Raw genomic sequence first — 12,124 nt, 5'->3', positions numbered from 1 at the left:
ACTTGATGCTGCTCTCACTTAAAACTTATTAACTTAAACAAGAAACCCCATCTTACATACAGCGTGTAACCTAAGTTTCAGAGTGATGCAGTTGTTATTCTCTCACCCTCCAGCCATGTTGAATGAGTAGCAAATGCACTTGCACCTATGGGTGTGTTGTTCTAAAAATGTGGTGTGGTCCGGTGCATTGTTGGCACATTTTTGTCCAGAGACAGCCGAAAAAGTGACTGATTAAGTGATTGACCTACAAAAACGTATTATTAAACTTGTTATTTCGAAGGTGCATCTGGAAAGTAGTAATATGCATAAACTCTGCTTGTTACAAACACTAAGGGAAAATGCAAAAGAAGATGTTTCCTCTGCAGCAACGTGGTCTCTACTATCTCAGGTCTCTACATTAAGTTCCTTTTCAAACTAGGGGCATGACTAATAAATACAGTTTGGATGCTTTCAACAGTTTGTCTGAATACTATATTCTGCATTCACAAACAAAGCGATGATAAACCCATTTTTCGATCCAGATAATAGACTTTTGTGCCTGGACAGGTGAAAGATAAATCTACATGTTCAAAGGGTAAAAAGTTAACATGGAGCCCTGGTACAACTCAACAGCAGACCCACCTTTATTATAAAAATCTGCTAACATGCAATCACATCTGCTTTTTAAAGGGAATGGTAGATGGCAATCTACTGGTTTAGTGCATGTTACACCCATCACATACAGCAGCCTTTTTTCACAATTTTTATTTAGCAAAAGTATTAACTGAAAGTAACGAATTTAAACTTATCTTGGGCTACAGAGACTATAAAATAGAAATAGAAATGCATTATCTTTGGAATATTAAATCATGATTGACTTGGTAACTGAAACATGATCAGTAACAGCAACACTTTGCTTCTGCTGAGCTCAGAGGTCCGTTTGATTTGTTGTTCAAGAGTGAATTCTGTATTTGTGTCCCCCAGACTAATGAGTTTTGTCTGCTGAGTAATATTTATTTTATTTGAAGTGTGGACACATTGTAAACGTTTTTTACATGCTTGAAACGATGTACCTGAGATTTTTTCAATAATATAGCAATATATATTCCATATATGAGATACATATGAGGGCCATAGGGATATTTTAAACACCAGTGTATTGTTTGATATTTTGGTTGATATGTAGGTTTGGGTCTGAGTAACACTTTTGGTCACTTTTTGGTTTTGTTGTTCTTGGAAATATTGGATTTGACAGTGATGCAAATCTTTATTTAATATTACAAACACACATTCATTTGTAAAAGCTTTTTTTGATAGCACATTTTTGTTTTATTAACATGTAAAAATGTTCACATGAATAAAAAATCGTTCTATGAAGTTCTTTCTTCCTCTTTCATCATTTAAATAGAAAATGTACTACTACGTAATAATCTGTTACTCACACAGATTTAATATTTTTTTCAATACACATGACAGCCTTAATAAGATATTACCATTTTATCCCACTAATATATACGAAACAGTATATTTATCAAATCAAAATCATATATATATATATTAAGATTATATTATTCACTTCAGCTTCATATTATAGTGCCATGCAGTCATAGTGAGGGTATTAATCATAATATATATTTTTTTTTACCAAGGGACATGGAGGATAGGAAAAAATCGAGTTGGAAAAAGGTAATTTTGCGGGATCTCTCAAAATGTTTTGTGTTGTCTCGCAAAGTTTTTCATTTAGGTCTATTTACTTCCAGGTCAGTGCAGGAACCAAGAGAGAGGTCCGACAAGAAGACATCGTGAAAATGCAAAGAGACAAGGTTGGTGGAGAATTCAGTCAATATCACAATAAGTAAAGCCGGGGAAAGTGACTTAATGAAAAATGGAGCTACCGTTAATGTTATGCTAGCTGAACATTAGCTAATGTTAGTGCTAATCGCCATGCCATGGCAGAAAATGCATACTTTAGATGTAATTGATACAGCAGTGTAAAAAACAACTGTTGCTCAGATTTTGGAAATGGGGAAGGAGATATTTTTCCAAGATGGCCATGGTCAGAGTTGAAGAATTTATCTTCAGTGTGTGTTATTTTAAAAGAAAGCAAATTCCTTTAGATTACTAAGCAAACTAAACTGAAGATCCTACCATTTAAAAAATAACAAATCCAATGCAGTGAAGATTCCTTCCATTCATCTGACAGTGACATTAGTGAACAGGTGTTACTGCTCCCACCTTCCTGTTCTTCCCTCCCCCTTTTACTCTTTGCTCTGCTCTCCCAGCAGCAGCAGCAGCAGTAGCATTATTGTCATGTTCAATAATCTGGTTTCTGTTTCCTTGTTTCTTTCTGTTTGAGGCTGGAGGTCTGGTAGTCAGGTTTCCGGGCTTTATTTCTAGTTTAGGTTAACATTCATGTTTATTAGTTCAGGAGAGGAAGCTCTAGGTCCTATACAGTCCCTGTGGGCAGGCCCAGACTTCCTCATCTTTTTGCTATTTTTGGCCAGACCTCTAGACTCCCATAGTTTGGTAAATTATGATAATTAGTTTTATAGTCCATTTTGAAAATAAACTTCATCTTCTGTTTGGAATTCAGTACTTGGTTGGTATCCTCATTTAATGTTGTGGCTACAAAGATGAGCCAGATTTTCATCTTCTGTTTGTGGCCGTAACATATTTGGGGGATTTTCCTAATATTTACAGTATATGTGGTCTAGGTACAAGAGGTATTTTTTCCAACTTGTACTGTCTGGGGCCGGTCTCTGAGGAAGTCCAATATCCAGTTGCACAGTGGGATGATAATTACTGGGGTATGACTGTATTGAAGGTGGAATAGAAGTCAATGAAGAACATCCAGATGGGCCAGGCTCAGGTGAAGTGCTGTCAATATGGCATCTTCAGTGCAGCGGTTAGGGCGGTATGCAAACTGGAGTGGGTCGAGTGTTGCAGGGGGACTTGATGTTATATGGTCCTTGACCGGTCTTTCAAAGCACTTTGCCATGATGGGGGCGAGTGCTATAGGGCGTAAGTCATTGAGTGTTGATGCTGGTGACTTCTTTAGCAGTTGTATGATAATAGTGTCTTTGAAGCACGGGGGTACGATGGCTTGTCTCAGGGAGGTGTTATAGATGTCCTTGAGGATGTGCGTCAGTTGGTCAGCAAATTCCCTGAGTACACACCTTGGTATGTTGTCAGGGCCTGAAGCTTTCTGTGGATTGACCCTGTGTAGGGTCCTCCGGACGTACACAGATGGCTTGCTCCTAGTTAGCAGTGATCTGTATGCTAGAATTAGCATAACAGAGAGATGGTCCGAATTTCCAAGGTGGGGGTGGGGGGTTGCGCTGATGTTTGTGTAAACCCGGTCTAGTGTGTTTTCTCCCCTGGTTGCAAAGTCCACATGTTGGTCATATGTGGTCTCCGAGGAAAACTCCACCAATATTGAATTCTTTAATTGGCAGTACCGTCTCCCACCAACTATTAATGGGGCCATCTTGGTTAGTGGGGACAAGGAAACACTGAGGCCCTCGAACATGGCCACTTTGGGTTCCAAGATGGCCTCTCACAACTCTAGGGCAGCCGCCTAAACGCTGTACTGCTTCTATGTAATACCCTCCAATCAACTTTGGGCCACTACTTGTATTAAGCCAGACTATTTTCCTTGAAAAACCATCAATACTTCCATTGACAAAAATGATATGTGGTTTTAGTTTGTCATATAAGTCCAGGTGCCAGATGGAGTTCGGCCCTCTGGAAAAGTATCTCCTTCGTCTGAGACTTCCAGCTCCTTTAATATCAGTCACACATCCTCTTCTCTCACACACAGACCATGCTCTCTACACTTCCTGTACATCCACCGGTACCCATGAAGCTGCCCAGAGTACAGCAGTTCATTTGTAATAAATTCGACCACCACCGCCAATTCTGAGTAGTCTTTGTGACGGTTGTGTGTCCCCTTGCATGAAGTACTCTCTTCAGATGCCTCTCACTTATCTCAAAACCATGCCTACTGCCCAGAACTAATCTAATATCGATGTATGTCTATAATCTCAAAACCAATCTCAAAATAAAAATCTATTAATCTCTCCCACAGGTGTGAATGCTCCATTGTTGTGTTTTCAATTTTGCAGACCCTGACCTGGAAGTACATTGACCTAAATTAAGAAATTTGGAAGATAACACAATGCTTTTGCGAGATCTGGCAAAAGTACACTTTTTTTTCAACCAGCAATTTTTTTTTCTCATCCATGTTCCTTCTGGGGCTCCGTAGTATTATTATAAGCTGCTATTAACTACCAAACAGTAACCAGCTAAATTAAAATAAGTGCATATCTGTGATATATGTACATTTTGCTGATGGTACATATGTAAATTATTGTAAATACAGGACTTTCCCTTGTAAAAAGAGTTTTATTGCAGAATGTAAGTAAAAGATCTAAATACTTTTTCTACCACTGTGTCAATTTAAACTCAGATTTTCAGATTTAATCCTCAGTCAAAGATCTTGTCAACCAAACCCCCAAGTATTCCACCTTTTTTTTTTTTTATGTCTGATCCTGTTCTGACGTATATCCTGGGTCTCCAGCTCGGCCCCTATGAAAAGACAATCTGCCCTTTGCGTCCACTCAATTCAGAGGCAGCCATGCAAACTAGGGCACCAAGCAGGGGATAATTGGGGATGTAATTATGAAAAGTCAAAAATGCAAATGACGTTGTGGATACTGTGGCTGGTCAAGATGACGTCGGGACACTTGACCTATTTTCTGTCCAGAAAAGACGCGTTTCTTGCGGAGTCTTAGCCCGGATTAACACATGGGAAATCAATCGGAATAACCGGTTTAGTACAGGGATTAAGGCATAACTCCATAAAGGGAAAACATATAATCCACAGGTTGGACAGCACTCCGTTTTCATCAGACCCATGTCTTTATTACTGTTTCTGTGTTTGTTTTATTCACACCTCTCTGCTGTCAGGCCACAGGGATGCTCACTACATCTTTTGTGAGGTTGTGACCTCTGATCTTCGACCTCCTTGTTGGTCGTCTGTGAGGCTCATTCTACTGCTGTAGGTCACTTTGCATAAACACACCAGCTAAATATCTTCTATGTAAATGTAACCTGCTTTCTCAGACAATGTTTAATTATCTCTTCATCTTCTTTTGGGAATAACTTCAACAACCAGATTGTTCAATTCCAGAAATCTAAAGTGCATTGACGATCCATAACCAGTCAACTACACTGGTCAAAATGTAAAAGCACCATAGCACTGTTTTTTATATCGCAACACCACAACTACTCACCATTACCATACATCAGTTTTTTGTCCACATCACCTGTATTTTTCTTTGTAGAGCATGTACTAATTATTTTATTCCGTATCTCTTATGGTGAATATATATATATTTGTATACTATACTATTTATCTATCTATCGATCTATCTACTTTGTAGTATATCTATCACGACACAACCGATGTAACACAACTCAAAAGACAAATTAAGACGAAACAAACAAGAGAGGGAGACTCAACCTCAATCTTTTCTCGCTAACCTGTTTTTAGTCTATTGTTTTTATACAAGTATCTGCACTTTTTCTGCATAGTGGTGATCAGTGTATGGAGCCAAATTGGAGAGGTCTCACAGATGCTAACACTTGATCAATTGGGAGTCACTCTCAACTGCCAACACTTGAACACATGTTAGTGTAATAAGAAAAACCAACACTTTGTGTCTATTTTGACTTATTAGTTTGGTCCTTGTCCCATCTACTAACGTGGAGTAGGAGGAATCTGACCTACACTGCAGCCAGCCACCAGGGGGCGATCACAATATTTTGGCCTCACTTTTTGGACAGTCAGGTTGTCTTTGGCTTCCTGAGTGATGCCAGATTGGCTTTAACTAACTCTCCGTTCATAAAACATACATCAATCCTCGGTTGTGTCCGTCCAGTTTACCTGCAGTGTATTTGTACTTGTTGCTCTGTACACAGGAACAAAACACTTCAACAGGCTCTGTCATTGGTGTTTCACTTATTTAATCAGCTACAGCTAATACTCCAGCAGTGTTTCATGTCCAGCTAAAAACAAAAAAAACATGTCAGTACCCCATGCATCACATTTAGTCTGTTACAAGATCCAGAATACAAAAGCATTAATGTTCTCCAACTACGCAATTAGAATGAAACCATAACATTTGAATGCACTAAAAATGGTAAAATATAAAAATCTAAAAGTATAAATAGAAATTTGGTCCATCAAGGTGATTACTATAATATTATTTACATTAGATTATTATTATTACTTTTATCATTTCAGGCCCTTATTTAATATTTGACGTCAATAGCACTGCTGCTACCATTGCGATGGTATTTACAGAGAGGACTTAAGTGCACAAGCTCTATAAAAGACACACTAGCAAAATATCTCATTTGATGTAAAAAGATGCAGCTTTTCCCTTTTTTTCCCATTTGGCTCAGAACCAATAAATACAAAGGTTTAGGAAATGTTTGTTAGTTGAGTGAAACGTCTCCGGGCAGTACAGGGTTAAAAGATCGGACAGTTAGTTTACAGCTCGTATCAAAGTTAGACATACAGGGTGAAAAATACAAAAAGGCACACATTACAAAACCATAGGGAGTCCAGGTACAGCAGAGAAGAAACTCGTTCAGTACGTGCCAGCCACATAATCCTGAATGACAGGGATGTTTTATTGTGTAGCTGTAGCGAGGCATCGGGAGCAGATCAGTTGGCGTTGGAGAAAGAAAGACCAAATGCTGTCGCTCAGTGTAAAAGTTAAAAGTTCTTTGTGGTTTGTTTTTTTGGGGCAGTCACACGAGGGATTCAAGGCTCTCTGCGGTGCTGGCAGTTCCCACCACGATGGTGCCGTTGATGTCAGAGGACTGGAGCGCTTCCTTATCTTCTTGCGTCCCGATGAGACTCAGCATGGCTTTATACAGGAACTGGTACTGCTCCTTTAAAACAGTATCAGATAACAAATTATTAGTATGATAGTAAGTGTGCAATCTCTCCTTATTAGGCCTGTAACTCACAATCATTTTCCTTATAGAGCCGAGGGGGTTATATTTTCACCCCTGTTTGTTTGTTGCTTGATTTGTTTGTTTGTAAGCAAGATTAAACAAAAATTACAGAATGGATTCCTTCAAAACTGGAAGAAGAGCTATGGGTCAAGGTAGCCTCCATTACATTTAGATGTAACAGGAATGAGACGGATGGATGGACGGACAACCCGAAAACGTAATACTGTCTCTCTGTAACATTGTACGGTCTCGACCTTACTATGTTAAGTGCCTTGAAATAATGCATACCATGATTTGGCGTGTTGTATGCTCCATACGGCCACTGAATCGCTGGTTGTCACAATGACTAAGTAAAAAATTACATTTTCATAAATTATTGTATGATTGCATTTTGCATGACTTTTTATGCCTTACTATATTATATCCATCTATAGTATGAAATATTTATGACCTACACAACTAGGATATTTTTATTATTTAATGTAGTATTAGTCTTTTTATGGTATATTTTACAATGATGTTTTTGTAACTTATTGATATTTATTATGCCTTACTATATGCCCTCCCATACTATGATGTTTTGATGACTAACTTTTCATGCCTTACAGAGGAATAACTTTTAATCTTTATCACACTAAGAACCTTTTATGTCATCATGACATTTTTAGCATTATACTAATGTTCCAGTATTTCATTCTGAAGCATCATGTATTTTAGTACAGGTGTTGTACTAATGTGTTTTTAAAATGCCAATGGTCAGTGTCCTTGCTCTGTGTTACAGTGTACAGATGTATCTCTGCTGGATTTTTAAAATACCGATCATAAGAAGGAGTGTATTGCAATGTAAGACAAATGAAAGTGACAGACAAAAAATGATCCCCTAAGAGTAAATGCTGTCGGGTATAAGTCACACATGTTTTGTAATGTACAGCCCATCATCATCAGCGTACTCTGAGACAAACAAAATTCTTACAATGTCGCTGAAGATTCCTGGTCTCATGAGGTTTGTGAGTTTGGCCACTTGGAAGATGTTGACCGAACCTTCAGCCTCCAGCTGGCGAGTCAGAGACAATAGGGTGCAAAATGTTCCTGCTGTGACTCCACCCACACTGGAAAAAAAACAATAAAATTGTCCTGATGTTTACTGTAAAACATCCTCCTCATTCTGAACAATGAATCAAACTAGAAAAATCCTCAAATGTTATTATTCCTGAGTCAGAGAAGGACTTACTCATCGTTGACTACAGTAGGACTGTCCTTGGCAGCGCAATCCTCTTTGACCAGGTTGAGCAGTTCGAAGGTATTACTGACAGGACCGTCTGGGTTCGGCCAGCAGGGGGCACGGTAGTGTTTCACCTCCAGAACGAAGTCGTCCTGTCGAAATAGAGAGATTGAATTTCAGTGACTAAAATGTACGAGTAAGTTTCAACTCTTTTTGACCCTTAAATCAAAGTGATGCACTTTACAGTATGTGTATCAGTGAAAAGCTTTGTATCTGTCTGTATGAGGAATGCATATCAGAACCATTTATCTAATCGGCCTCACACCGGGGATGTATATTTTTCTGGCCCGGCAAAAGTGCTGTGTCAGTGCGATTTGGACACACAATACCTTTGATATTAATACAATTTCAATAAACAGGAAACCAGCGCTCTTCAGCAGTCGGGGCGGGCAGTGTGCTTTCAGTCTGTGGACCAGGTTAAACATGTGTTCTTCCATGTCCTCTGATAAACTACAGCAGCGGTCAACAACTGGGCCAAAATCGCAGCCAAATCATTTAATAATTACTGTATTGCTGACCTCCGTCATGGCAGCAACATTCATAGAATCACACACAAAACATGACAATGAAATCTTTATTGCAGATAAACCAGGTAGGATGAACACAAACTTCACTCTGCACCATAGACTGTTCATAAAAGGCTCTGCAAACCACGGCCAGTATGCAAACAATAACAAGTGACAGTATATTGTAGAACTGTTGGAGGAGGAATTATAGGTGGATTTCAGTTTGAAAATAACTGAGCTCAAACGGGCACTTTGACTCTAGAGGCTCCACTAACCTGTGTAGCTTCCAGCACATACTCCTGGACCACCAGCATGTCCTCGTTGGCCAGGCAGACGTGATCCTCGCTCCTCAGTGTAATGGTGAACATCTCATATCTGATTGGATGCCCTTTGCGGGGCCAGAAGACGCACAACTCTGCCTCCTCCTCCGTCTAACAACACAGGAAGTCAGCAAATGGTTATATTGCACTTTTTTCCATAAAAAGCAACAATAGGCTACATGTATAGCATAAGGCACAATTACATGTCATTTACTTTCTACGATTCTATGAGTTACATGCACTCTGGCCTGGAGGGGATTTGATGTTGGATTTCTGATTTCACAGGTAATAAAGAAAATTAGAGCCAAGGCTGGATAAACTGCCCAGGGGGCCAGAGGCTCCATGTTTACTGCCTATCACTGGGCTCTACTTAATGAATTAATCACAGATTTTTCAGACATGTGCACCACTAAAGTACAATATAGAATAGGACACTCTTCATTTGGTGGTGTAGAGACGCTGTGTCAAAATGTAGCTTTAAGACCCACATTGTTTTAGTTTGGTGTTTATGTTAAAAAATGGTAACAACTCACATCCAGCATAAAAAATGTCCTAATGGGTGCTGGATCAACAAAAACCCTCACAAAACCTTTGGAACAGAGGAAATCTGCACACCTAAAGCTCCTGTTTAAGGATTCATTTGCCAGTGACATTTTGAGTCCAAGGCTCCTTCTCAGATTGCTGATAAGTGTCCATCTTAAATACCCATGATCCATTTTGGGCAAATAACGTGATGTATCACCAACACAAAATATATACATACTATAGTAAATAATATCATTAATATACATAGACAATTTGTTTACAAAGTACAAAATTGAAAGTCTTGTATAAAGTTCATGTCACATCACATCCACAGGTTCAGATTGAATAGCTGTTATACATACTAACTATTAGAGGCGTCTCTGTCTATGGTCAGAGTAACACCATAGATTAATATGCAGGCATATGCATAAAGCAATATCTGGAGAAAACATGTTATCAAGAGAGAACATTCTAGACTCATGGAAGAGAAGTCAAATCAAAGGAATGATCTAATATCAAAGTCTGAATTTAAACCTTTTGAGGCTGGAGAAAATAGTGGAAAATGCTGATCACAATTCCCTGCAGATTGGATTAACATATTCAGTTTGGGTTTGTTATCTGACCAACAGTCAAAAATCAAAAAAGGCTGAACTTTGAAAAAAGAAACTATGAAAACTAGCAAGTATTATACACAAGGCTGGTAACATTGAATTTTTGGTATGAATTAAAATTAAATTATCAAAATGATTGCCATAAAAGTTTTATGTCGCCTGACAGAATCAAGTCTTTGTTTTGGCTTCAGAGTGTCGGTTGCTTTTCTAAGTACCTAAAAAGATAATGCAACTGCATGTTTGTTACTTAGATCTACAAACAGCTGCAGAACATGTGACTGGGGGAAGTCTTGTCCACTATAAATGTTTCATTGTGACCTTTTGCAATATGTTAATATCTTCAATCAACCCAAGTCTATTTGTAAGAGCACCTCCTTTACATGCTAACCTGTGTGTATCAAGATGTTTTTTGCACTATTTGCTTGCAAATATTTGTGCTGGTCATTAAATTGGAGCGTGCCAAAATTAAGTAAAAGAGAGTGGGATTAGAGAATGAGAATCAATCCGATGACTGCAGGTTTCCACTCATGCCATGTCTGCAGAGTGGGAAGAACAGAGAAAAATCATGTTCAAATATTTTCCGGATAGTTAGACTCTGTAGCTTTCTAGACACTGATCAGACCTGGTTTTCTAATCCGTCCTGAGTGATCCGATTACAGGTATAAATCAAGGTGTGAACGACACATTGGAAACACATATGAGATCTGATTAGTCAGACCCCATCGGGAGGTGAACCACTCACCCCAATTGTTGATGCCCCTTGCAGTGACACAATGACCTGGGCATTATGGTCCCATATCATCCTCCAGAAGTCTTTTATGGTCCCAGGTAGAGGGTTCTGGGTAATGATGAACTCACTGCTCTGCCTGTAACCCTGTAAGAAAACATGGCTTAGTATGTTTCATTTAATCCTCAGCTGCTAATTCTATAAATGTCTGTCTTTCTCTATGTGGAGAGTTTATCTCATGAAAAGGCCAACATGCGATGTATGAAAACAACGAACACAAACTTCACTCTGCACTAGACACTGTTTATAAAAAGCTCTGCACTTAACGTCCAGCACACAAATAATAAAAAGTGACTACTGACAAGAATAATTCTAAAGTATTTTATATATTTGTTGATTATATATTGTATATTATTATATATTTTACAAATTTATCAAACCAATTCCTGATAGAGTCATACTGTAAAAATATAGCGGGATAATACAATAATTATCTCTTAAATGTAATGAAGTAGAAGTGTGAAGCATCATAAAATGGAAGGACTTCAGTACAGTACTCTAGTACATTTACTTAGTTATGATTCATCACTTATATATTTTTTATCTCTGTCATTTGACTCAACAGAATTTGATGGTTTCTTACTGCGATGTACGATGCATTTATGTAGTCCGACGTTTCCCCGGCTGACGTAGACAGACGCACTCTTGATCTCTCAACTGGAAAGACAGAGAAAAGACAGAGTTAACGTCTCAAAAGCAGCAGAGACAAATGAAACCAGCAACCGGCTGAGCGACGTCTGAGCTGACGAACATGTCGGACTCACCAGGTATCACAGAGCAGTTTCTGTTCTTGCAGAGGTTGCATTCCTGCAGAGCTGTAGAATAGTCGCACTGCTTCGCCTCAGAGGGACAAACCAGCTGTGGAAAACACAAACATCTGTTAGTGACTCGCGTATCAGCACTGAATCATACGTGCATGGATTATATATCCATGCACAATAATCCCTAAACTGTAACATGTAACATGCATGTGGGGTGTTTTTTCAAATATAACAAAATAATTGTTATTTAAACTCAAATATTTGAATTCAAAATCATTTAAAATCATTTCTAAAAGAACACTAATGAAGCTGCCTATTACTACT

The 12,124-nt window shown here is 38.6% G+C and overlaps 1 protein-coding gene across 5 annotated transcripts in view; it reads right to left on the bottom strand.

Moving 5' to 3' along the window:
• Positions 1-5,989: 5,989 nt before the first annotated feature.
• Positions 5,990-12,124, bottom strand: part of ptprz1a (protein tyrosine phosphatase receptor type Z1a) — an 85,965-nt gene continuing 79,830 nt past the window's right edge. For 4 of the 5 annotated variants that reach the window (XM_034587531.1, XM_034587532.1, XM_034587534.1 and 1 more), the window contains 7 exons: positions 11,804-11,897; positions 11,623-11,696; positions 10,995-11,126; positions 9,072-9,227; positions 8,240-8,382; positions 7,982-8,117; positions 5,990-6,942 (listed from right to left, as the gene is read on the bottom strand). In XM_034587531.1, the coding sequence (XP_034443422.1) occupies positions 6,799-6,942; positions 7,982-8,117; positions 8,240-8,382; positions 9,072-9,227; positions 10,995-11,126; positions 11,623-11,696; positions 11,804-11,897 (879 nt within the window). In that variant the 3' untranslated portion in view covers positions 5,990-6,798. Of the gene's footprint in view, positions 6,943-7,981; positions 8,118-8,239; positions 8,383-9,071; positions 9,228-10,994; positions 11,127-11,294; positions 11,541-11,611; positions 11,697-11,803; positions 11,898-12,124 lie in introns of those variants that run through there. The other variant, XM_034587533.1, reaches the window with a different exon arrangement.

The sequence above is a fragment of the Hippoglossus hippoglossus genome, chromosome 6 (genome assembly GCF_009819705.1).
Source record: "Hippoglossus hippoglossus isolate fHipHip1 chromosome 6, fHipHip1.pri, whole genome shotgun sequence".
Lineage (NCBI taxonomy): Eukaryota > Metazoa > Chordata > Actinopteri > Pleuronectiformes > Pleuronectidae > Hippoglossus > Hippoglossus hippoglossus.
The sequence above is the reverse complement of the archived record's forward strand: the minus strand, read 5'-3'. Positions and strand labels throughout refer to the sequence as shown.